This window comes from Lithobates pipiens, unplaced genomic scaffold, assembly GCF_037356315.1.
Source record: "Lithobates pipiens isolate NorthernLeopardFrog02 unplaced genomic scaffold, aLitPip1_a1.2 Scaffold_24, whole genome shotgun sequence".
Lineage (NCBI taxonomy): Eukaryota > Metazoa > Chordata > Amphibia > Anura > Ranidae > Lithobates > Lithobates pipiens.
Genome location: NW_027507786.1, coordinates 3,139,220 through 3,166,719, shown reverse-complemented (window position 1 = coordinate 3,166,719; position 27,500 = coordinate 3,139,220). Strand labels below are relative to the sequence as shown.

Here is a 27,500-nt window from a genome sequence, read left to right as displayed (position 1 = left end):
TCAAAGTGCTGGTTGCATTATTAGCCCTGCTGCGCTAGCGTGGCATTCCTATTGTGAGATGCTTAAGATGACCTCCTGCTGAGGAAACAATGTTGGCTCTTACAACAACCTTTTGCATAACTGTCAAGGATTTGTAGCAATTTAAATGCTATCCCCATGAATAAGCTCCGGTGGATGGAGTGAAATAGGTTGAAAAAAAGAAGCAAGTCCATCTAGTTCAACCAATAAAAAAAAAAAAATTATACAATCCCATACACAATCCTATAACCACAGTTGATCCAGAGGAAGGTGAAAAACCCCAGCAAAGCATGATCCAATTTGCTACAGCAGTGGAAAAAAATTCCTGATCTGCCGAGAAGCAATCGGATATTCTCTGGATCAACTTTACCTATAAATATTAGTATCCAGTTATATTATGTACACCTAGAAAAGAATCCTAGGAAAGCCTTTTTTAAAGAAATCTACTGAGCTGGGCAGAACCAGTTCTTGAGGGAGTCTATTCCACATCTTACTGTGAAGAAATGCGTTGGCAGGTGTGGCCTGGCGGGGGTCTAGGCTGAAACTGCCATCCACGAACACACAGCAGGCTTTGACTTGATGTGCGGCTCTCGGGACACCCATCACTCTCTACCGGTGATTCAGATTGATTTGAACCTGTAGAAATTGAAAACCCACTCATTGTTCAAGTATATGGTTTTGTTCTGGACACAGCTCAGGCCAGAGTGTTCCTTCCACACGAGAAAATTTGAGTTCGCCAGTCTAAGATTCAAACTCTCCAATTCTGAAGTTATCTGGCTCTCGCCTTTTGCATGAGAGATGTAGGTTTGATGGTGGCCTCTTTTGAGGCAATTCCATTTGCCCAGTTTTATTTCACACCTCTTCAACGCAATTCTGTCATTGTGGGACAAGTTGATTTGGTCTCTGGACGAACTGATTCATCTATCACTGAAGACCAGGTTGTCCCGAGCTTGGTAGCTAAGGAATCTGGCTTTGAGTGGAGAAAATCCTTCCTTCCCATCTTTTAGAGGAGCCTTACAACACATAAGGCTGGGCAGGAGTCCTGGGCACCGTGTTGACACAAGTAACTTGGTCATCATCAGAGCCTTATCTCCTGATCAACATCCTGGAATTTCTGGCAATTTGGTTATGGCTACAGCTTTGGATCATCCTACTGAAGGGTAATTTGATCCACATTTTAGACAATAGCTTGATAGTAGCGTACATTAGTCAGGATAAACCAGACATCTTGCCATGGCAAGAGTGGTAGATCTGATCCTTTCCGAGGCAGCACACCATGTTCCTGCCACATCTGCCATGTAGATTACAGGTGTAGATAATTGGCAGGCAGATTTCCTAAGCTGGCAGAGCCTGGCTCAGGGATTGATCCTTAAACCCTATTGAGTTCCATAGTGTTGCAGGTGTGGGACACTGGATCTGGACCTCCCAGGTACAATAACTAACTGGACATGTTTGTCTCAAAGTACAGGGATCATCAGTGGATGCCCTGGTGGCTCCATTCTTTGCTTTCATCGCTAAATCTTCTTTCATCTGCTTCACAGGATCAATATGGAGGGCATTCTGGTAAGTTTCATTGCTCAAAAACTTGCCCAGCCAAATGTGGTACACCAATCTGGTAAGACTCCTATCGGACGCTCTGTAGACTTTGCCAGATCCTCAGGATCTTCTGTTCTAAGGATTGATTTCAACCCTACTTTATTTTTACTGGTTTTAATGCAATTAAGTTCACCTTTGGGTCCAATCCTTCCATTCCTGCAGCTGCTTCTGGACCAGCACTTGTCTTTTAGCACTATCAAAAGGATAACTTTCTGCCCTTACTAGTCTGTTTTCAGAGGCTGTAGGCCTCTTACTCTTTGATTAAAGTGAGATGAAAGGCAAACATTATTTTTTTTTTTATAATGCGTCATACTTACCTGCTCTGTGTGATGGTTTTGCACAGAGCAGCCCTCTTCTCGGGTCACCTGCTGGTGCTCCTGGCCCCTCCCTTCATCCTTTTAGAACCACTTTAAGACCTTTGTACAGCGGGTTTCCCATGTAGCTTCCACCACGCACTCTCTTTGACTCCATGAGATTTGAATCCGGTTCTCTCTGCGTGCCTCAGGAACCACTGTTTAAACCCATTAGCAACAATACTTTACTCTTAGCAGCAGGCATTTTTTTTTTTCTTGTAGCCATCATCTCAGCGAGGTGAGTGTCTGAACTGGCAGTCTTATCTTGCAAGGAACCCTGTATGGCTTTGGGTAAGGACAAGCTAGTGGTGAGGCCCAGGACTTCCTTCTCACCTAAGGTAGTTTTTTCCTTTAACATCAACCAGGAATTGTTCTGTCTGCCTTCATTTCACCGAAAGAGCATTTCTTTACATTGTTCAGATGTGGTTTGGGCTCTGTGAGTCTCTCAGCCACGGCTTTTTTTCAGGAAGCCTTACTACCTTTTTGTAATCCCATATGAATCCAAAAGGATGCATTGGCTTTTTGTTTCACCATCTTTAAGTGGCTTAGGCAGGTCATCCTCCAAGCCTGTGTTCTCAAGGACAAGGTTCTATTCCTCACTGTCAAGACATATTGTACTACTGTGACTTCTTGGTGTTGATGGATCTTTTGGCCTCATTTCATGCTAGCTTTGGCAATTGTATGTTGTGGTGCCCACCCCTTTGTTGGAGTGCTTTTGGATGTCCCAAGGGTTAAAGACTTCCTGCGCTCATCAATGGATCAATTCCAAAATAATTTTTGTGTGTTTAGGGAAAATGTAGACATATTAAAACGTCTAATGCGCGTTTATGCTGTCTGTGCCTCTGTGGAAAGTCACCCTCTCAATTTGTGATGATGGCCATGATAGCAAATCCAAAATGCTATGGTTGTTATCTGAATAGGAACAGAGGGAAGGGGGGGAGGTCTTCTAAAGGGGACACCTGTTCTAGGAACAATTGTCTGAAGGGGTCTCCCCTCACTTTCCACTTTGTGGCTCCAGAACAGGAGGTGAACAGAACCCCCTCCCCCCCAAACATGGGAGACACATTGGCCACCAGTACAGGAAGTGAAGGCAAAGTAAATCCACTGGGGAGCCAGACAGCAACTAAAATATCAGGTTCTAACCAGGGCAGGACTTAGGGTGGTGGGGGCCCCTGGGCTTGAGTCACTTTTGGGCCCTACCTGCTATACATTACCGTATTTATCGGCATATAACTCGTACCCCAAGTTTAGGAGGGAAGTTTAAGGAAAAAAACTTACATTTAAATGTCCATCAATGGAGCCTTATCAGTGTCCATCTGCAGCCTTGTCCAGTGTCATTGCAGCCTTGTCAGTGTAGCCTTGTCATTGCAGTCTTGAAGTTTAAAAATGGCGCAGCCGAGATACAGAGTCCTGTGTATCTTGGCGGCTCTCGGGTCCTCTCACAGTCCCGAGCGGAGCAGAGAGTAGCCTAGTGTACTCGGCTCACAGTCACGCCCAGTTCCTGTGTTATGTCCATCATAGGGCGGGACTGGGCGTGATTGTGAGTGGAGTGGAGCAGAGTACACTCGGCTACAGGGCTGGACTGGGACATAAATGTGGCCCTGGACTTCATTCAGACCGGCCCAGGCCACAACACATCAGGGTACAGTGCACATCAGGGCACGGTACAGAGCCCAGCACATCAGGGTACAGACAGAGCCCAGCACATCAGTGTACAGGGCACAAAACATCAGGGTATAGCACATCGGGGCACAGGTCACAGTACATCAGGGTACAGAGCCCAGCACATCAGCGTACAGGGCACAGCACATCAGGGCATACAACATTGAAGCACAGGACATCATGGCCAAGACATCGGGGCACATAGCACATCAGGGCACGTGGCACATTATGGGATCGTTTACTAGCCTGGCCAGCATGCAGAGTAGCGCAGGAAGCGCCTGTTTGTAATAAGTTTTCTCTCTCATGTCACGCAGCGCTGTTTGCTCCCTGGCGCCCCTCCTCTCTTCTTGTCTATCCCAGATGATGTCACAAGCCAATGGGGATAGACGAGAAGAGAGGAGGGGCCGCCGGGGAGGGAGCAGCACTGCGTGACATGAGAGAGAAAACTTATTACAGACCGGTGCTTCCTGCGCTACTCTGCATCCTGGCTAAATCTACGCGCCGGGTGCCAGCTGTCGGCAGTTGGCAGGTAGAACGCCAAGGACCTCCGAGGCAATAGGAGGCCGCTGAAACCAGCCCACCTGGAATCTCCTGGTAGTCCCGATGGCCAGTCCATCCCTGCTCGGCTTAAGCCCAGTCAAGCCCAATGGCAAGTCCAGCCCTGGTTCTAACTTTTCTATTAAAAACTAAAGTTCAAAGAAAGGAGAAACTATCTGAAGAATTACCGCATCTTCACACACACTGGTCTTGATTTACTAAAACTGGAGAGTGCTCAATATAGTGCTACTGTGCATGGCAGCCAATCGGCTTCTAACTTCAGCTTGTTCATTTAAGCTTTGACAATAAAATCTGGAAGCTGATTGGTCTCTATGCGGAGCTGCACCAGGTTTTGCAATCTCCAGTTTTAGTAAATCAACCCCACTAAATAGTGTATAAGTGTAAGCATTGTGATATTCCCAGTGCAGCAAACATGGTAGCCTTGGGTATCTTTCTCCTTATATGATCTACACTGTACCTCTGATCTTTTCACACCCACCCTAGCATACATTGTGGATGTGGTGTTTGTGATGTGTTTTACATTTGTTACTACAGTATGTGCAAGTAAGTCACAGAAGATGTCTGCTCTTATCTCATCTAGACACTAATGACATGTGTGAAAAAGAAGACACAGTGGCGTTGATTAAAGCCTCGTACACACGATCGGATTTTGGTCTGGGAATTGTGTGATGACAGACTGTTTGCCTAAAATCCGACCATCAGACAATTGTTGGCCAACTGTCTGCCAACAAATCTTGGTTAGCAGGCTAATAAATTTTCGCGAACAATGGTCTGTTGTCAGATTTTCCTACCATGTCTACACAAGTCCGTCGGACAAAAGTCCAAAGTATAAACACGCATGCTCGGAAGCAAGGACGAGCCGGAAGCGGTCGGTCTTGTAAACTAGCGTTTGTGATGGAGATTTAACATTTGTGACGCAGCAAATTATGAATTGGCGAAATTCAGCGCACAATTCTCTTCTTCTTAAATGGGATAATAATGAAGCTGCTTTGCTGGTGAAACTGATGAAGTTATGGCAAACATTTGAAAATTCTTTTGTTTTCTAGTGATATCAAGAATAATACTATTATTATTTTTTATTTTTTTTTTGGCCAAGTTACCACAGCGCCATTATCACGTAGTTTTGAATCTCAAAGATACAACTATGTTGGTGTCCCTTGTTAATTTTACATTGTAATTTTTAAAATGTACTGGTCTACTCCCAAAATGTCATTTGAAGTAAAACACATAGCCAAGTATTCTACACAATTTTTTTTTATTGTGCATTAAAAAAAAAGAAAACAAAAAAATTAGACATGCTATCTGCCAATAGAACTTAACCAAAACGTGCATTCTATGCATCCAAAAATATAACAAATCAAATCGTTATTCAACCAAAAAAAATAAAAGTCTCATGCATCTGTCCTGCTTCTTAATATAGTGGATCAACAATGCCAAGAGTTGGTGAAAGCAGGGGTCCGTCATCCAGAGATAATTCCAAAAATCATCTGGATTATTCTTCTGGAGCTCCCGCAGCAAGGGCATATGACATAATTGGTCACGATTAATAAAGCAACCAATTTTTGGTCCAAGAAATCCTAATCCTCCTCCCGTTTCTGGACTGGACTTGGGTCAAAGCAATAACTCCAAGGCCAATAATAGCACGTTCCCTCCTCCGATTCCTCAACATGGCTGGTTGACGAACAGCCGCTCAGAAACGAACTGAAAAGCGCAAATCAACACTCGCCAAATTTCAACTAACACGAAATTAGCAGAAGGAGCCCAAAGGGTGGCGCCTGACAATTGAACTTCCTCTTCATCTGCTCATAGGTCACTAGGTTCATGTTTGTTGACCAACAATTGTATGCCGTTAGTATGCAAGACAAAATCCAGGCACACGCCCTTTGGACAAAAATCTGGCGCTTTGTCTGCCAACAATCCGAATGAGGCTTAAGGACACACGGGCTTGTCCACTTGCTCAGTGGGGGATCGATCCGGTGATCCCCGCTGAGCAGGCAGATGACATGTCCTTCTCCGCTCACTGTGCAGAGACAGACCTGTCAGGGTCCCGCTCGCCTCTATGGGGAGATCGGATGAAAACAGGCCGCCTGTCCATTATCATCCAATCTGCCAGAAGCATGGAAAATAGGATCACCATCTGTCTGGATTTCACAGACAGGATCGGGTTGGATAGCAGCGGGTGTCAGCAGACGTCACTGCTGACATCTGCCGCTCTATAGGAGTGAATGGAGGCTCCGATCAGGTCCACCTTAAAAACTGACAGACAGACCTGATTGGAAAGCCCGTGTGAAAGAGGCCTTACTGAACCTGGAGAGTACAAAATACAAAGCAGCTGTGCATAGAAACCCATCGGCATCCATTTTTTATTTTTTTTGGCAAAGCTTAATTGAACAAGCTGAAGTTTGAAGCCGATTGGCTACCATGCACAGCTGCATCAGATTTTGCACACTCCAGTTGAAATCGAAAGGGAAGAGGTTACTCAACATACGAAAATTCTCATACGACTGAATTCAACTTGAGAAGTGATTTAATATGTTAAATTGTTTTGTATTTGTTCTTTCGTTTCTGAGCATGCCTAGTCTTGCTCTTACAATTTTTTTTTGGAGAAAACCGTACGAATTAAACAGAAATCGGATGTTGTGTTCAGATACGACAAAAATTTTATAGTCTGCACATCCAGTTTTTGTCATCCGAAAATTTGGAATCGGCTGTTGAAAGCACCATACTAACGATCGTAAAATCGGCAGATTGTTCGTCGGATGAAATTCTACTTATAATTTTCTGATCGTGTGTACGGGCCTTTAGTAAATCAACCCCAGTGTTACTAAGGCTGGGTTCACAGATATGCGGCTGCGGTTTCAGTGTGGCAGTCCAGTGCATTTGTGTTCACTCGTTCAGGTGCCAATGTTTACCTGAAATCGCACCTGAACAAGACCAAAAAAATGCACTGCGGCCGTCCGGCACACGTGTGAACCGGCTGCATTGAAAGCCGCTCACATTCACATCTTATGCGAATTGGATGCAGATAAAACCGCATCCAGTTTGCATATATGTGTACCCAGCCTAAAGCCTCGTACACACGATCGGATTTTCGGCAGGGAATTGTGTGATGACAGAATGTTGGCCTAAAATTGGATTGTTCGTACCCTCCATCAAACAATTGTCCAACTTTCCGGCAACAAATGTTGGATGGTATGCTAGTAAATTTTCAGCAGACAACGGTCTGTTGTCAGATTTTCTTATCGTCTGTACACAAGTCCCTCACACAACAGTTGAAAGTACAAACACGCATGCTCGGAATCAATGGTCACCAAGCACGACGTTAGCAGTAGGTGCCCAAAGGGTCAAGAGCTGAAATTCCTCGCAATACGTCACTACGTTCGTGTTTGTTGGCTGACAATTGTGTACCATTTGTATGCAAAATAAGTTCCTGGCACTCGCCCTTCGGACAAAAGTCTGACGCTTTGTTGGCCAACAATCTGATCGTGTGTACCAGGCTTAAGACCTCAGGAGGCTTCAGGTACAGCGCCCTCCTTGTGGCCAGGCTGAACATTTCACAGTCCAGTCAGACTGATGCAGAAGTCAAATTTAGACAAATAAACCCAAACCTAACTGTAGTTTAGGCAAAGTTTAATTTTGAAAAACACATAGTTTGCGCTCTTCAGGAGCTGCCGCTACATATATAATTATAAAGATGTAAAATTACTGGACAAGGAGGAGATATCAGGGCACAGTCTGCTCATTATTCACTGAAATTGTGTGTATATATATATATATCATTTCAGTGAATAATGAGCAGACTGTGCCCTGATATCTCCTCCTTGTCCAGTCATTTTACATCTTTTCATGTATTACAACAACAAAACCATCAGCAGCCATTATAGGACTATTATACGGTAGGAACCTTTACTCCTAGCTTAGCTGGGGAAAGGATTGTGTGTAACACAGGAAGAGGAAGCAGCATGGAGTGACAGGTAACTAACATAGGGAATGGTTCTCTGTGTGTAATTCAGGGGATCGTTTCCTAGTTGATATTTTTGTATTTGTTATGAAGGTTATTTTTAGTGGAACAAGAAATGTTCACATAATACAGGAATGTAACAAAGTCAGAGACATGGGAACCAATCAGGAGCCTGCATTCAGGGTATTAGATAGTAGATATACATTATTGGCATTGGGGGTTATTTACTAAAGGCAAATCCACTTTGCACTACAAATTCACTTGGAAGATCTGAAATGAGGGGAAGCTCTGCTGATTTTATCATCCAATCATGTACAAGCAAACATGCTGTTTTTTTTTTCCTTGCATGTCCCCCTCAGATCTATAGCGACTGCACTTCCAGGTCTACAGTGGATTTGTCTTTAGTAAATATAGTAGGTATACAGCACTGATGTGATCATGACATTGTATAGTAAGGTATACAGTGCCTTGAAAAATTATTCCTACCCCTTGAAATTCTCCACAATTTGTCATGTTCCAACCAAAAACGTAAATGTATTTTATTGGGATTTTATGTGATAGAAATGGTTTTTTCAATTTTTTTTTTTTTTTTTTTTACAAATAAATATGTTAAAAGTGTGGGGGAGGGGCATTCGTATGGCGCCCCCCAGAGTCAATACTTTGTAGAACCGCCTTTCGCTGCAATTACAGCTGCAAGTCTTTTTGGGGGTGTCTCTACCAGCTTTGCCCATCTAGAGAGGGACATTTTTGCCCATTCAAGCCCAAGTCTTGCCACAGATTCTCATTTGGATTTAGGTCTGGACTTTGAGGCCAGGTTCACACTGTTGCAAATTGGATGCAGGTTTATTTTTTTATTGGATATGTAATATAGCACAAAGTAAAAAGATATTGTTTTCTTTTCAACGCAGGTTTTTTTTTTTTTTTTTTTTTTATAGCACAAAAAATGAATTAAAAATTAATTTTATTTGTGTGCAGCATCACACGATCGTGCAATTGTCAGTTAAAGTAAAGCAGTGGCGTTTTCGCAAATGGCCTGATCAGGAAGGGGGGGGGGGGGTAAATCTTCCGGAGGTGAATTGGTTAAAAAAAAAAAAGACAAAACGATTTAAGCACTGTGCTCTGTCCCAGGTTCTTTTATATTTGTCTTTTTATAAGCTTTAGATTTTTATTGAATTTTAAGATATCAAAGTCCAACATAGTTGACATATAGGGTATTACAGTACAGCATTGTCAAATTGCTTATTGCACAATTGAAACAATATAAAACAAATTGGAGAGTGTACAAGGTATGATCAATGTCCGATAACCGTATCTCGGTTACCCTGATTGGGAATTAACTATAAGCAGAGAATGGCTACCTAGCTAGCAAAACTAACAGAGAAGAAGGAAGACAAACTGTACTATAAGCTCATTATGAAATAACCTTACAGTAATATTTATGTATTGTATCGAACTGCATGAGGTTATCATTTTTTGTTGTTGTAGTATGCTGACATCTAGTGGCAGTTTTGGGCCACTGCAGCTTGTTTACTAATTTGGTATCTTCCTCTTTCCTCCCCTCCTGTTTAGTGATAGTTAGTTTTAGTCTCGCCTAGACCCTCCCCAAACTTTTCCATTTTTCTTCAGTCAGTGTTGGCTATTCACAGAGACTTGGCTTGGGGAAGTCATTGTCTTATTGTACTTCATAAGACTAGAAAAACACCCTCTGTACTGCAATCACTTTAAGCAAAATTGCATTGAATTGAACACTTGTGTCTTATTGAAGAGCTAAGCTGCCTGTGGACGGTGCCAAGTCAGCAGGTGACCATACAGTCCGAACAGACTGGGTCTCAAGAAGGTATGGTCAATGCATAAAGCTGCAGTTGAAACAGAACAACATGTGTGAATCCAGCCTTAGCCCTTGTACACACGGTCGGAGAATCCGTCGGAATGTGTCCTATCGGACCGTGTCGTCGGATAATCCAACTGTGTGTGGTATGCATCGGACTGATTCCGTCGGACCCAATTTTCCAACATGTTGGAAATATTTCCCGACCAACTGGTTCGATCGGACATACTCCGATCATGTGTAGCGAATTTTGATCGGACCAAGTGACACGCATGCTCAGATCAAAGCTATTGGCTACTAGCCTGAATGTAGTCCCATCGTAACGAAATTACGTCATCACGTTCTGAAAGATCGGATTTTTCGACAACTTGGTCCGACCGTGTGTATGCAACAGTTTCGGACAAGATCCGACGGATTTGGTTGTCGAAATCTCCGACCGTGTGTACAGGGGCTTAGAGTTTCCCTGTAAGTATTAAGGGAAAATCCACTGCTGGAGGTCGGGGTGCAACGGATCGTCACCGATTTGTGATCCGAACGGGTTACCCTGTTCGGATCGGCACACGCCGCCATGCGCAGAGTGATCCGCGACCTCAGCCTTAGGAAAGGCCGCGGCTTCGGCCTAGCTCCGGAGCGGCGGCCATCTTGGTGCACCCGTTGGCTGTTTACAATGTGATTGCTCCGTCAAATGATGGAGTGATCACTTGTAAACAAACCGGCATCACGATGATGCCGGTTCCTCTCTCCCCTCTGTGTACAGATCTGTACAGTGTAGGGGAGAGATCGGATGGCAGCAGCGCTGTGGGCTGGATATGTAGTGCCCACAGCACTGCTCTGTGACAATTGCAGTCACAGCCATCCCTCCATACCCTGCCATTCCCAGCCAATACCCTGCCATTCCCAGCCAATACCCTGCCATTCCCAGCCAATACCCTGCCATTCCCAGCCAATACTCTGCCATTCCCAGCCAATACTCTGCCATTCCCAGCCAATACTCTGCCATTCCCAGCCAATACCCTGCCATTCCCAGCCAATACCCTGCCATTCCCAGCCAATACTCTGCCATTCCCAGCCAATACTCTGCCATTCCCAGCCGTACCCAGCCATACTCCAGTGGGGGAGATTGTGGATATTACAGTGGGGTCTATATGGTGGTAGCATTTTCACAGATTTTTGCGAATTCAATTATTTGCTGATCCGAAAAATTATCCAATCTGTGACTCTGATCCGAGGAACGATCTGATCCGTGAGTTTTTTTGATCTGTTGCACCCCTAGCTGGATGTAGCTGCATTGTGTGCAGTGGGAAGTATATTATCCAAAATCTGCAGAAACCCCATGTAGTCTGATTTTCTGTTGCACATCGAGAACTTTATTGAAGTTTTTTTTCTTCCACATGCTCTATCAGTAAATAGGTTATCACTATAGTTTTTTTTTTTTATTACTAAATGTTGTCTTTTTTTTTTCCTTGTGGCAGTATGGGGGATGATTACCCGGGTTTGTTTTTATGTTTGCAGAAATCTTGGAGCCGGTGATTGCTTGCATAGCTCAGTAGAATGGATGACAAGAGGCGGAGAGCTCGTGTGCAGGGGGCGTGGGCAGGAAAAGCGAAAGCCACTGCTCACATAGGTACTGAACTGCACAGCGATTGGATGGATTGTTACTTCATTACAGTGGTGTCAGAAACCATGAAATCGGGCCGAGACACAAGTACAGTTAAAACCACACTTGTTTAATAATAATAAAAAGGTAAACAGAGTAAACGTAGTCAAAACATAGCCAGAGTTCAGGAACCGGAACGGATAGTCAGACAAGCCAAAACGTCAGGGAGCCAGAGATCAGCGTAGTAGAACTGCAAGCAGGATCTGGAGCCACAAGGAATGTCAGCCAAACAAGTCTTTAACAGGAACACCAGAGAGCGTCTCTAGAGATGTGGCGAAGGCAGAGATCATCTGGACAGGGCGGCTTAAGTAGGCAGGACTGACTAGCAGGATATCATCAACAGGTGAGTCACTGTGGAGAGAGAGGAGCTGACAATTAGCCTGCAGCTGAGTGGCCAGCTCAGAGAAGGAAGGGCTGAGCCCAGCTCTGTAAATTGGTTACTTATTTATTCTACTGAGCTACAGTGCCTTGAAAAAGTATTCATACCCCTTGAAATGTTCCACATTTTGTCATGTTACAACCAAAAATGTATTTTATGTGATAGACCAACACAAAGTGGCACATAGTTGTGAAGTGGAAGGAAAATTATAAAAGTTTTTTCCAAATAAATATGTGAAAAGTGTGTGTGTGGGGGGGGGGCATTTGTATTCAGCTCACTTTACTCTGATATCCCTAACTAGAATCTAGTGGAACCAATTGCCTTCAGAAGTCACCTAATTAGTAAATAGAGCCCACCTGTGTGTAATCTAATCTCAGTATAAATACAGCTGTTCTGTGAAGCCCTCAGAGGTTTGTTAGAGAACCTTAGTGAGCAAACAGTATCATGGAGGCCAAGGAACACACCAGACAGGTCAGGGATAAAGTTGTGTAGAAGTTTAAAGCAGGGTTAGGTTATAAAAAAATAAATAAAAATCTCCCAAGCTTTGAACATCTCACAGAGCTCTGTTCAATCCATTAACCCGAAAATGGAAAGAGTATGGCACAACTACAAACCTACCAAGACATGGCCATCCACCTAAACTGACCAGCCGGGCAAGGAGAGCATTCATCAGAGAAGCAGCCAAGAGGCCCATGGTAACTCTGGAGGAGCTGCAGAGATCCACAGCTCAGGGGGGAGAATCTGTCCACAGGACAACTATTAATTGTGCTCTCCACAAATCTGAGTACTTTTTAAAAGGCACTGTATTTCTTTGCTTGACAGCCGAGGTTGTGTGGTCTCCGAATTCACACCCACGTGGCTCTCGAATTTGGACCAGCGGCTTTGTTCTTAGCTTTGTCCCCATAGACATGAATGGAACACCTGTACATCATGCATGTGTGTACATATTGGCCTAATTATAAGTCTAATATAAAATGCTGCATCCCCCCGACCCCCTTTTCTTCTACCCCTGCTGCTTATTTTTTATAAATGAGAGCAATGTAAATCCCTTTTCTTTATTCTCAGCAGGGGTTCTTATGTGCCAGTGAGTGGCTGCTGTAGGGGAGACCAGGGTGTTTGCGCACACTGCCAGCGACCCACTCCCACTGGGATTGGACACATCGGGAGCCAAATTTCCACCGCAATATCTCAGTCCCACTAAAAATCGATGATCACTGCCATTACTAGTAAAAAAATAAAAAGTTGGGGGGCGTGGCCGGAAGCCAACCTGAATGGACGCTCAGCCTAAGAGCTCCTTCCCAGCCCAGAGCTACAGAGGGTAAAAACGGGGGATAAAACCCACATCTATGGACGGCTCACAGGCCACCAGATCGTCATCAGCCGGAGGTCGTTGCAGCCGCCGCCGGGCTCCCCGGCAGCATTCAGAGAGTATTTCAAGCCGCCTGACGAGATGCCGGGCGGGAGTGGCAAAATGGCGCCGGCCGCCGCCCCACTGTGACAGTCCTCCACACCGCTACTGCTGCAAACGGACGGATCCCCGCCACACAGCAGCGCTCCCGCACGAGGATCTCTGGGACCCGCTGAGGCTCCTCAGGGGGTGGGTCACCAGCGCGGCCCCCCCTGCTGCCCCAACTCCCCAGCCATCCACCCGGAAAGTAAGGCCGCACTGCAGCCTCCGTCGCAGTACATGCAGTGTACTGCGGCCTACCCCAAGCTGCTGAGGACAGCTTCAGACCCGGGAGCCCTGGGCACAGGCTATGAAAGACAAGGAGAAAAGCTCTCTACTTGTCAAGAAAAACAAAACCATAACAAAGATGGTATTGCACTGTCCTCTATATGAAATTAATTATTGCATAAATCCACGAATCAAAATGTTGAAAAGCACGCGAGATAAACACGCCATCTAGTGGATATAATATATACAATAGCCAAATATCCCATACAGATTCAATTTATAAAAATACAGAACATAATTCATTTAAAAGAGAGGATAAACAGGAAAAAATACATATGACAATGTTCAGTAGATTATCAGCAGAAAGTATATCTTATATTGCAAGAGTTATTCAACCATTGTTGATAAAGCAATTGACATCCTACTCTATATTCATTCCAAATGGTGTACACGCGGTCTGACTTTCCGGCAGAAAAGGTCCAACGGAATGATTCCATCGGATATTTGGATCGTGTGTGGGCTTCATCTGACTTTTTCTTTCGAAAATTCTGACGGACCTATAAATAGAACAGGTTTTAAATCTTTCCCACTGAAGCAATTCCTATCGGGAAAACCGTTCGTCTGTATGCTATTCCGACAGACTAAAAACGGCGCAAGGGCAGCTAATGGCTACTGGCTATTGAGCATCCTTTTTCTAGTCCCGTCGTACGTTTATCGCGTTCTAAACAATCGGACTTTGATGTGATCGTGTGTAGGCAAGTCCGTTTCAGCGAAACTCCATCAGAAAGGCCGTCAGAGTTTATTCTGATGGTAAAAACAGTCGTGTGTACGCGGCATTAACGTTATATATCCAGCGGGTCTCTATTCTGGAGATTTACCACCGGATATTGCTACCCCTCCAATGTGGAGAAAATCTGGCAATTCCCAAAATCAGTGTTCCATTTGGGTTCTTTGCATGTCAAAGCGCGTAATGCTTGGAAACACTGCGTTTCAGGAAACCACGCCATATATTGCCTAGAGGCAATTCAGTTTGCATTGTGCGCTATACAAGTATTTCATTCATTCATTCATTCAATGTTCGTTGACTCTGATTTGCATAGTTCTAATTGTCTGGCCCACATATTGCAGGCCACATGGGCACTGTAAGAGATACACTATTTTTTTGAAGAGCAGGTAATTGAATGATTTGATGTCATATGTTCTGGAAGTTACCACAGAGCGAAAATTACACACCCTTCTCTCTCTTAAGGTATTAATGCTGCACATAGCACATTTTCTACAGGGGAAAAAGTAATTTAGATTTTGAAAAAAATATTTTTTTTTTAGGATTATCAACAACATTAGGGGCCACATATAGCCTTAAAGGTTGTACTCCTCTGTATACAACCTGAGGTTTATACTCCTAGTCTAGGGTCTAACAGGTTATCATTTTTAAGGACCTTCCAATGACGGGTAATTATTGTTTAATGTCTCGATGTTGGTTAGAATAACTAGTGATAAAAGAAAAACCGGTTTGATTCAAATCCTTCTCGATTCTCGGTTTATCCTTTAACAGCTGTGTCCTATCCAGACTAGTAATCTCAGAAATAACACTATCCAGCTCGTTGGAATTATAGCCTCTATCAATAAATCTAGTTCGCAGCGTGGATGCCTGTTGATAATAATCATTTAGGATGGTGCAATTCTGACGTACTCTGAGGAACTGGCTCTTAGAGACAGACTTAAGCCATGAAGGATGATGGCAACTGTCCTGGCCAATAAAGCTGTTACGATCCATCTCTTTAACTGCTTGCTGCCCGCCCACCGTCAAATGACGGTGGGGCGGTGCGACTCTCGTTCTGGGTCGCCATCATATGACGGCGTCCCAGAACGGCCGTTCTCGCGTGCCAGCTGCGATCGCGTCCGTGCCGTGTTGCTAGGACATGACGTGGCCCCAATCTCTGTAGGGAGCTGCGTCCGTGGCTCTTTAACCCTGTGATCGTCTGTCTAATCACAGCTGGTCACATGTAAACAAGGAAGTGCCGGTAATCGATCGGCAGCATCTCCACGCAGGGGGACATCTAGGATTGTCATCAGGGCACTGATCGTTAGTGCCCTGATTACAATATTGAAATATAGTGTCACAAATCAGTGCCTGCCAGTGGCAGCAATCAGTGGCCACCACAGCCCACAAGTGCCACCAATCAGTGCCCATTAGCAATGCCAGTCAGTGCTGGCAATCAGTGCCGCCTCTTGGTGCCCATCAGCGTTGCATATTAGTGCTGCCTCATCAGTGCCACCTCATCAATGCTCACCAGTTCAGCCTATCAGTGAAGGCAAAAAATTACTTAGTTACAAAATTTACTGACAGAAAAAAAGTTAACTTTTTTTGCTAAATTTTTTTTTTGTAAAAAAATAAAAAACCCAGCAGTGATTAAATACCACCAAAAGAAAGCTCTATTTGTGTGAAGAAAATTATAAAAAAAATTGTTTGTGTACAGTGTAGCATAACCGTGCAATTGTCATTCAAAGTGCGATAGCGCTGAAAGCTGAAAAATGGCTTAGGCAGGAAGCGGGTGTAAGTGCCTGGCAGGCAAGTGGTTAAAGTAGGTGGTAGTAATTAAAGCACCATCCATGACCGCCACGTTAAGATCCAGAAAAATTATATTTTCTTTGCTGGCTTCATGTTGTAGGACAATACCCAAAGAATTATCATTCAGGTAGTCAATGTAATTGTTCAGGGACTGCATGTCACCCTCCCAGAGGAGGAGGATGTCGTCAATATACCTGTGCCACAGAAGGAGTTCAGACCTCCGATTAGTATAGATGACATCCTCCTCCCATTTTGCCATGAACAGGTTTGCCATGCTTGCCGCAAATTTTGCGCCCCTGGCGACTCCCCTACTCTACAAGTGGAAGGAGCCGCCAAAACCAAAAGTAATTGTGGTTCATGGCAAAAGTCAGAAGCTTGAGAATGAAATTGCGCTGTATGGGTAACAAGCTGATATCACGCATCATAAAGGAGTCCACTGCCTCAAAACCATCCCCATGAGATATGATAGTGTACAGAGAGGACACGTCGGCAGTTGCCAAAATGTACCCCTCCTTCCACTGGATACCACTAAGAAAGTTCAAAAGCTGAGTGGAGTCCTTCAAGAAGGACAGGGTTTGAACTACCAGAGGTTGCAAAAAAACATTGATCTATCTACCTATCCTAGAGCTCACAGAATCTATCCCACTAATAATCGGCCTACCAGGGGGGATTAGCCGGACCCTTGTGAACTTTTGGTAGGTAGTACATCACTGAAACAGATGGAGCCACGGGGACCAAATGGTCCTTCTCCTTCTTGGATAAAATATTTTTTATCTATTAATCTGACCAGCTCTTTTTTTTTTTTTTTTTTTTTTATCCATTAGTGGGATTGGATGGTAAAGAAATATAAGTTTTATGATCCGACAATATCATTTACATCTCCAATAGATAAGAAGATTTATCCAGAACAACAAACCCCGGCCCTTATCTGCAGGGCAGACAATAATGTCTGGGAGATTGGGAACAATGGACAATAATGTCTTTCCTCTGTTTTTAGGGGCTCTAACCCTTGTTTAAATACAATATCCAAGCTAGCCCTCTTGATGTTTCAAGGAATCTAGATCTTTCAACACTAATTCCCTGAAAACACCCAATGAAGGAGCCAACACACCAAGGGGGTTGAGGAAGCATTAGCCAACCCTGAGTGTCTAATGCTGGTGGCTTCTGTCCTATTTGTGTCAGCAGGATTAGAAATCCAATGGCGTTTAATGTTTAGTTTATGGATGTATTTGTGAACATCCATAAAAACACCAAACTTGTTTAATGGTTTTGGTGGAGCAAACGTCAGACCCCGTTTAAGAACCAGTTTTTCTTGATACGTACGGATGGTCTGGCTTAGATTAAAGGTGCCTACATTATTCACACCCTTTTTCTTTCTACTCCCCCCCCCCCCCCCCCTCTGGTTTTGACCTAAATTTGATTTGTTCATCTGTCCATCCTCCCGAAAAAAAGGGGGTCTAAATTGATTATGGTTTCCGAGATGGTCCAAACCAATCCTGTTGGTATTGATTCCTATTCCTATCTCTACCAGTAAAAAATGCATAAGAATATTCTAAATACATTTTAATGCCTTTTGAAAGTAGTTGAAGACTTTGTGTGCTTTTTAACATTTGATTTTGGAATGAATGGACTTTACCAAATAAAATCCACATACACCGTTAGAAATTTTTACATTCAAGAAAGTTTTTCCGCCCTTCTCCATCAAATTTTCGAATCACGGTGGTTGAAAATGAAGGTCGATTTGACCCCACTAATGATTAGAAATGTGAATGAACGTTCGTACAACAAAAAATGCTGAAGAAAATTCTGCTAGTGTACACCCAGCTGTAGGAAGTATTAGAACCAGAGAACTAACCTGACACCCAGACAACATGCAGTTTTAGAAGAAGTTTATCGGTGGCAGTCTACTTTTTACAGAAAGAACATCTACAAAAAATGTCACATTACTGGTGTGAAACTATTTCAACTTTCTTTCATTTTGTTCCAGGCCCTCGAGTTACTGTAGCCACAGGAAAACCCCAGGGCTGGGGACATGACCATGTCATTCCAGACAAACAGTTTGTATATAAAGAGCCCGCAGAGGTAAATGTAATTGCTAGTTGGATATTTTTGAGTCTTCCATCTTCTCTTTTTTCTGTCTTCTCTTCTGTCTTCTTCTCTTTTTTTATCGTACATCACGGGACACAGAGCCATAGTAGTTACAATGTGGGTTATAGGCCACCTTCAGGTGATGGACACTGGCACACCCTAAGACAGGAAGTCCACTCCCTATATAACCCCTCCCACTACTGGGAGTACCGCTCCAGTGTCTAGGGTGTTGGTCACGAGTAAAGATGTGCTGTGCTGCGCTACACTGGAGCAATTCTTGCTGGGGCTAGCTGTGCAGCTGGATCCATTCAAGGTGTCTTTTAGGCCAAATTGAATGGTGCCCAGGCCTCGTATCCGAAGAAATACGCTTTTTCTTGTAACGCTTCTCTTTTTAGAGAGCTGGACCCCGGGATCCAGTACTTTGGTATTTTAAAGCCATAAAGTTTTACTGGCGGGGTGCCATTACAGGTCCAGGAGTGTGGGTTCCCCAAGGGTCCCCGGTTCCTGAAGGTTTGTTAATGAAACCCACCGTGAAGGGTGAAGATTGTTGGTTTTACCACAGAAAACCCTGCGGCGGGAAAGGTAAGTGGAGTTTTTCTAAGGAATTTTTTAATTTTCTTATGAAATGTCTCCTTTGAAAAGTAAATGTTGTCATGCCTAAGTGTCACCACTGGGGGCTATATGGAGCACGTACCTTCTCATGCTTTCCTCAAGAGATCAAGCTGTGTCGGGAGCAGCAGGCTTTTTTTCTCCAGCTAGCAGGCAGACCTCTGGTAAGTTTGGGGGGGGGGGTTTGCTTCACCAGACACCCCCACCTGGGCTGTACTCTCGCCCTCTTCACAAGGCTGAGCGTTAGGAGAGAGCTAAAAAAAAAAAAAAAAATGATTAGCGATTCTGTTTTTTCTTTCACCGCCCCTACTCAGTAGCAACTTCCAGGTCTTCTCCTCGCCATCCCTCCACTCACAAGCCGATCCCCTCGGATCGGAAGCCTGCACTCTTTTTTTTTTTAAAGAAAGAGGAGGGGGGGCTATTGCGATGGAGGGGTGAGGCTTATAATGGCGTTGGTGTCCTCCAATGTCCGGCGCGGGAATATGCTTTTAAAGCTTCATTTGTGCTGGTGTAAGCTGTCGGAGGGACACGAGCAAGGAGGGGCATGAAAGAGGTTTGGTTACACAGGCATTTCCTATTGACACATTTACTATTTGCATCAGGCTGAGCATTAATAGCAGTGGCTGGACTATTGCTCAAGCAGTGGAATGCGATCCTTCTGGTAGTACCTCTGCTTTGTGCATCGGGCTATGGTCGGAAGGGTGGGTAAAAACACCTCAAAAAAGGGCTCAAGAAAGACTTCTTCAGCCATAAAAAAGGCCTAGAACCATCTCAAAAAAGATGGCATCCTCCCCTGAGAATTCTGAAGTGGCTGGTCAGAGTGATCCATCAAGGTCGTCAGGTGTTGCAGCTGCTTTTAAAACTGCAGTCCCTGTCTATATTACTGAAGAGGTTTTTTCCTCAACCATTTTAGGCTTGGAGCAAAAGATTGATGCTTTAATCGCATCCCAGAGTGGGACTAAGCGTGATAGGTCCCCTTCCATTTTTGGGGACGATCTGGATAAATACATGCAAGAATTTCTAATGGGAAACATTCCCTTTTGCCAGTTAACCACTTAAGCCCGGAACCATTTGGCTGGCCAAATACCAGAGCACATTTTGCGACTCGGCACTGCGTTGCTTTAACTGACAATTGCGCGGTCGTGCGACGTGGCTCCCAAAACAAATTGACGTCCTTTTTTCCCCACAAATAGAGCTTTCTTTTGGTGGTATTTGATCACCTCTGCGGTTTTTCTTTTTTGCGCTATAAACAAAAATAGAGCGACAATTTTGGAGAAAAAGCTATATTTTTTACTTTTTGCTATAATAAATATCCCCAAAAAGTATATATAAAAAAAACTATTTTTTTCCTCAGTTTAGGCCGATACATATTCATCTACATCTTTTTGGTAAAAAAAAAAAAAAAAATCGCAATAAGCGGTTATTGATTTGGTTTACGCGAAAGTTTACAAAAGTCTACAAAATAGGGGTTAGTTTTATGGCATTTTTATTAATATTTTTTATTTTTTTTTACTAGTAATGGTGGAGATCTGCGTTTTTTATTGTGACTGCGACAATTTCGGACAAAGTCTGATCGGATCATGTTGTCGGAAAATTTTATAGCCCAGCTCTAAAACTTTGTCGGTCAGATATTCCGAGGGAAAGAGTCCGATGGAGCCCACACACAGTCGGATTATCCGACAACACGGTCCAATCTGACATTTTCCGTCGGAATGTCCGACCGCGTGTACAAGGGCTTACTGTTAGGGGGCATGGCTACGTGTGAAACATCACTGATCATAGCTCCCGATTACAGGGAGCTATAATCAGTGATAGTGTCACTAGGTAGAATGGGTAGATGCTTGTTTACATTAGCATCTCCCTGTTTTTCAGCTCTGTGAGAAGATCGCGGGTATCCCCGCGGACATCGAGTCCGTGGGACCCGCGATCCTACTCATGGAGCTTGCGGCAGGGTCTCGCAAATTCAAAGGGACGTACCGTGCCATTCTGCCGACGTAAATGTAAATGCGGTGCTCGGAAAGTTGTTAAGAAGAGGATTAAGCGTTTTTCTTTTAACCACTTGCCGACCAGCGCACGACGATGTACGTCGACAGAATGGCACAGGCAGGCAAATGGGCGTACATGTACGTCCCTTTAAATTTGGCGCCCTGCCATCGGGAGCGCGCCGCCGGCGGCGCGCTCCCGTGCTGGTCGGGACCCCCGTGAGTCCAGTCGCAGGACCCACGATCGTCTCGCGGAGCGGCCAAATGAAGAAATGCTGTTGTAAACAGCATTTCTCCATTCTGCCTAGCAACTAGTGACGCTGATCTCTGCTCCATGTGATTGGAGCAGAGATCAGTGTTCACTAAATGAAAGCCCAACCCCCCCAGAGTTAGTAACACACCCCTAGGAACACTTAACCCCTACACTGCCACCCACTGGTTAACCCTTTCACTGCCAGTGTCATTTACACAGGATCACTGCATTTATATAGCAGTGATTACTGTATAAAGGACAATGGTCCCAAAAATGTGTCAAATGTCCGATGGGTCCCCCACAATGTCGCAGTCACAATAAAAATCGCTGATCGCTGCCATTACTAGTAAAAAAAAAAAATAATAAAAAATTATTAATAAAAATGCTATAAAACTATCCCTATTTTGTAAACGCTATAACTTTTGCGCAAAGCAATCAATAATCGCTTATTGCGATTTTTTTTTTTTTACCAAAAATATGTAGAAGAATACGTATCGGCCTAAACTGAGGGAAAAAAAATGTTTTTTTTATATATTTTTGGGGGATATTTATTATAACAAAAAGTAAAATATAATGCGTTTTTTTCAAAATTGCCGCTCTATTTTTGTTTATAGCTCAAAAAATAAAAACCGCAGAGGCGATCAAATACCACCAAAAGAAAGCTCTATTTGTGGGAAAAAAAGGACGTCAATTTTGTTTGGGAGCCATGTCGCACGACCGCGCAATTGTCAGTTAAAGCGACGCAGTGCCGAACCGCAAAAAGTGGTCTGGTCTTTGACCAGCAAATTGGTCCGGTCTGAAAGTAGTTAAACAAGCTTCTTCTCCAGTGCCAGGAGCATCAGCCTCCAGGCATTCACAACGGCCTCCACCATCAAGTTCAATAGGTAAACCTCAGGGTCAACCCCAGGGACAAAAGAGGCCCTTGGGAAGGAAACCCACAAAACAAAATACTAATACCTCCTTATGAAGGGGTGAGAAGTCATGCGGCCCAGAGAGAGGTGAATCGTTTTCTAACTTGGGCAGAAAACAACATACCTTGCCTATCGGCAGTCTTCATTCCAGGAATAGATAATTGGCAGGTGGACTACTCGCCAGCAGTTGTTCCCGAGAGAAAGGTCTCTTCACCCTGACATCTTTCTGTCAAAAAGTCAAAGATGGGGAATTCCGGATGAGGATTTGTTTGTGTCCAGGTTCAACAAAAAGATCGACAACTTTGTGTTAAGGACAAAAGATCTGCTGGCATGTGGAACAGATGCCTTGGTTTTCCCATGGGGTCAGTTTTCACTGATTTATGCATTCCCTCCTGTTCTGTTGCCTCTGCGAGTTCTTCGCAGGATCAAGCAGGAAGGGAAGGTGGTAATTCTTGTGGCCCAGGAGATCTTGCTATGCAGAGATCGTAAAGATGGCGGTAGGAGTCCCATGGACCCTACCGCCACGGCCAGACCTCCTCTCGCAAGGTCCGGTATTCCATCATACCTTACAAACGCTAAATTTAATGGTTTGGCTATTGAGACCCACATTCTGAAGAAGCGTGAGCTGTCAGGTTCAGTAGTATTTGCTTTGGTTAATGCTAGGAAGCCGGCCTCCAGAGTCCTATATTATAGAGTCTGGAAGGCATATGTCTTCTGGTGTTAATCCAGGGGTTGGCACCCCAGGAAATATGTCATAGGTAGGATCCTTGACTTGCAACAGATGGGATTAGAAATTAAACTGGCCTTGAGTACTATCAAAGGCCAGGTTTCGGCCTTATCGGTACTATTTCAACTACCACTTTCTTCGCACTCTCTGGTTCGGAACTTTATTCATGGGGTAACGTGGTTTAATCCTCTGGTTAGATCACCCCTGAACCCGTGGGACTTTAATTTAGTCCTGTCGGCATTACAGAAACAGCCTTTTGAGCCAATTCAACATATTCCCTTGGTCCTTTTGGCAAGAAAATTAGTTTTTCTGGTTGCCATATCTTCTACAAGAAGGGTATCGGAGTTGGCTGCTCTTTTTTGTAAAGAGCCATATTTGATTATTCACAAGGATAAGGTTGTATTGCGTCCTCATCCTAATTTCCTACCAAAGGTAGCGTCAGGTTTTCATTTAAACCAGGATATAGTTCTACCTTCATTCTTTCCAGAACCCCATTCTGCATAAGAAAGGTCACTACATTCTCTTGATGTGGTGAGAGCAGTCAAGGTCTACTTGAAGGTGACTGCTCAGATTCGTAAAACTGATGTTTTGTTTGTGTTGCCGGAAGGTCCACAGAGAGGACAGGCAGCATCAAAATATACTATTTGTAAATGGATTTGTCAAGTGATTGTTCAAACTTATGGTTTAAAGAGGAAAATTCCACCTTTTTCATATTAAAGTGCACTCCACCAGGGCTGTTAGTACTTCCTGGGCAGTGCATCGCCAAGCCTCCATGGCTCAAATCTGCAAGGCCACAACTTGGTCTTCAGTCCATACATTTACCAGATTCTAAACAAGTAGACGTAAAAGGTCATGAGGATATCGCCTTTGGGCACAGTGTACTGCAGGCTGCAGTATAAGTCCTCTAGTCTCTTGGTACCCTACTTTTGTTGTGTCTCCCTTCCTTCAGTCGGCATTGCTATGGAACATCCCACATAGTAACTACTATGGCTCTGTGTCCCGTGATGTATAAGAATATAGTATTTTTTATAACAGATTACCTGTAAAAATCCTTTTCTTTGAAGTACATCACAGGGACACAGATGTCCGTCCCTTCTTTCTGGTATACACATGTATTGCTTTGCTACAAAAACTGAGGTACTCCCAGTAGTGGGAGGGGTTATATCGGGAGTGAACTTCCTGTTTAGGGTGTGCCAGTGCCCATCACCTGAAAGTGTCCTATAACCACATAGTAGCTACTATGGCTCAGTGTCCCGTGATGTACTTCAAAGAAAAGGATTTTACAGGTAAGCTGTTATAAAAATCCTATTTTCTCTCTTCTCTTCCGTTGTCTTCTCATTTCTCTCTTTTCTTCCGTCTTCTCTTTTTCTCTCCTTCCGTCTTCTTCTCTTTTCTCTCCTTCCGTCTTCTTCTCTTTTCTCTCCTTCCGTCTTCTTCTCTTTTCTCTCCTTCCGTCTTCTTCTCTTTTCTCTCCTTCCGTCTTCTTCTCTTTTCTCTCCTTCCGTCTTCTTCTCTTTTCTCTTCCCTCACCCGCTCTTTTCTCTCTTCTCTTCTGTCTTGCTTTCTTTTCTCTCTTCTCTTCTGCCTTGCTCTCTTTTCTCTCTTCTCTTGTGCCTTGCTCTCTTTTCTCCTCTTCTGCCTTGCTCTCTTTTCTCTCTTCTCTTCTGCCTTGCTCTCTTTTCTCTCTTCTCTTCTGCCTTGCTCTCTTTTCTCTCTTCTCTTGTGCCTTGCTCTCTTTTCTCCTCTTCTGCCTTGCTCTCTTTTCTCTCTTCTCTTCTGCCTTGCTCTCTTTTCTCTCTTCTCTTCTGCCTTGCTCTCTTTTCTCTCTTCTCTTCTGCCTTGCTCTCTTTTCTCTCTTCTGTTTCCTTTTTCTGTCACTTAGCAGTGGTGTGTGTGTGTGTGTGTGTTATATATATATATATATATATATATATATATATATATATATATATATATATATATATATAAAAATTTACTTTTTTATTAAAGTATTTATTCTTCGCTTATAAAAAAAACCTCTCACATTGCTCTCCGCCAATTTTTTAAAAAATTTTTTTACCGCTGTGGACTGTGGGATTTGTAGTGTATGTAGAGCAGTGCTCTGCTCATTCTAAACAAATGGCAGTGAAAGGAGGAAAGCTGGTACAAGGAGGCAGAAAAACACAGTAAGAAACAATTTCATTAAAAATAGATTACAGGGCCATTAAATTATAAACATATATATATATATATATATATAGATAGATAGATAGATAGATAGATTATTTTTGAAAAATAGGGGTCTGGTTAAGTGTCACTTTAACACCCTGTCCACAGCAGGTATTGCATGTAATGGTGTACAGTCCTATATCTGCACCCAGACATGTGTACACCTATATTAAAAATGACTGTTGCTCCAGTGCTCCTGCTGTCAGTCTAAATGCAAAGAACCGAATCCCATCAAGGCTGTCCATCTCTTTCAGGTTGTACGCAAGATCCCGGACCCCCGTGTCATTGAGTAAGTTCCCATTCATATATAGATCCTATTTATCAAATTTGCATATATTATAGTAGGCTTTTTTTCACCTAATGTGGGCCTAGGCTCACATATATATTTTTCATGTTTGGTACATACATGCAAAGTAAAGTGAGCCAATGTAACGCCTCCAGGTATTACCTGTCACAGAGATCACAGTGCTCCCCCTGACAATGCCTTCATCTCTTCAGAAGGCAGAAGCATCTTTTTTTCTGGCATCACACAAAGTTTGCATCTACTTTCCGGACTGAGATGCTGGCACAGACTTGACACAATCATGTAAATACTGGTGCCTATGCAGTTTACAAATGCCTGACCCAGATCGGCCCCTGCTGCAGCCTCTTGCCTGGTGATGTGTGACAAATTTGCAGTCTGATCACTGGGAGACTAAAAGTGGTTGAAAAGTCAAAAGGTTTTTTATCTTATTACATTCTGTGCATTAATAGAGAAAATTGAGCACTGTCCGTGATACTTGTTTTATTTGCACTAACATACAATTTTTCAGGACAAGCTTTCGGGGTATGTCCCCTTCTTCAAGGTCCAAGCAGTACACTTGAAGAAGGGGACATACCCCGAAAGCTTGTCCTGAAAAATTGTATGTTAGTGCAAATAAAAAAAGTATCACGGACAGTGCTCAATTTTATCGCATTTGCACTAATACGGCTACAATCACATTAAGTGTACATTAAGATAAAAAGCCTTCTGTGTGCAGCAGCCCCCCTAATACTTATTTGAGCCCCATCTCTATCCAGCCATGTGCGCGAGTGCCTTGGCCGTCCGGGACTCTCCCTCCTGTTTGGGTGTTTAACAGCAGCAATGCAATTGGCTCCCGCTGCTGTCAATCCAAGTCAGTTAGCCAATCAGCAGAGAGAGTTGGCAGGGCCGAACTGCAGCTCCGTGTCTGAATGGACGCACAGAGCTGTGGCTCGGCTCGGGTGCCCCCATAGTGTCAGAAACCATGAAATCAGGCCGAGACAGAAGTGCAGTTAAGGCACAATTTTAATAATAAAAGAACAAATGTAGTGAAAACATAGCCAAAGTTCAGTATCCAGAATGGATAGTCAGCCAAGCCAGAAGTCAGGGATCAATGTAGTGGAACAGCAAGCAGGATCAGACAGAAGGGATGTCAGCAAAGCAAGTTTTGAACAGGATCGCAGGAGATAGTTTCTGTGATGTTGACCAAGGCGAAGGCAGAGCTCCTCTGGGCTGGACAGCTTAAGTAGGCAGGACTGACGAGCAGGATATCATCAACAGCTGAGTAATACTGGAGAGAGATGGGAGTTGGCAATTAGCTGACAGCTGAGCGGCCAGCTCAGAAGGAAGGGCTGAGCCCAGCCCTGACACATAGCAAGCTGCTTGGCGCGGGGGCACTCGACAGGAGGGAGGAGCCCTAGAAGGAAGAGGATCTGGGCTGCTCTGTGCAAAACCATTACACAGAGCAGGTAAGTATTTCTTGTTTTTAAAGGAAAAAAAAAAAAAAACGAGACTTTAGTATCTTTTAAACACTACGAAAATGCTTCCTCCTGCCTGCAGCAGGAATAAGAACTCATGACCCAGATTGCATAGCACTGCCCCCCACAAAGATAAAGGCAGGTGGAAATTTAATCGGCAACGTAGTATACCATACTCATAAAATCTTCTTTATTTGAAATCCATCAAGGTAGGAGAAAATCCAATGCACAAAACGTTGATGCGTTTCATCCCTGGTGGGCTTTAGTCATGGGTTAAGCCCGCAAGGGCTGAAAAATGTCAATGTTTTGTGCATTGGATTTTCCACTACATTGATGGATTTCAAATAAAGAAGATTTTATGAGTATGACATACGTTGCCAACCTTTCATTTGTAGAATGTTTGACAGTAAGTGGCGGCTGTTGTCTGAGCACAGGTATAGTCACTCCAGCAAGTCTAAGGTGGAAGGGTTGTAGCATCGCCTCTTTTTACCACTTCCGGATCAGCAACATATCTGTGTGAGATAAGAAAAATTGCAATAACCGCCATTTTATTTTCTAGGGCCCCTGCTTTAAAAGAATATATAATGTTTGGGGGCTCGAAGTAGTTTTCTAGCAAAAAATACTGATTGCTACTGTAAATTTTGTATAATAAATATTATTGTACCTATTTATTCATTTGTCTATCCCTATAGTTAGATATTCTAT

The 27,500-nt window shown here is 43.7% G+C and overlaps 1 protein-coding gene across 2 annotated transcripts in view; it reads left to right on the top strand.

Moving 5' to 3' along the window:
• Positions 1 to 8,091: 8,091 nt before the first annotated feature.
• ALKBH3 (alkB homolog 3, alpha-ketoglutarate dependent dioxygenase) overlaps positions 8,092 to 27,500 on the top strand; it is a 49,024-nt gene continuing 29,615 nt past the window's right edge. The window contains exons 1-4 of one of the 2 annotated variants that reach the window (XM_077453518.1): positions 8,092 to 8,161; positions 11,489 to 11,600; positions 18,247 to 18,341; positions 25,292 to 25,326. In XM_077453518.1, coding sequence (XP_077309644.1) covers positions 11,528 to 11,600; positions 18,247 to 18,341; positions 25,292 to 25,326 — 203 coding nt within the window. In that variant the 5' untranslated portion in view covers positions 8,092 to 8,161; positions 11,489 to 11,527. Of the gene's footprint in view, positions 8,162 to 8,210; positions 8,332 to 11,488; positions 11,601 to 18,246; positions 18,342 to 25,291; positions 25,327 to 27,500 lie in introns of those variants that run through there. The other variant, XM_077453519.1, reaches the window with a different exon arrangement.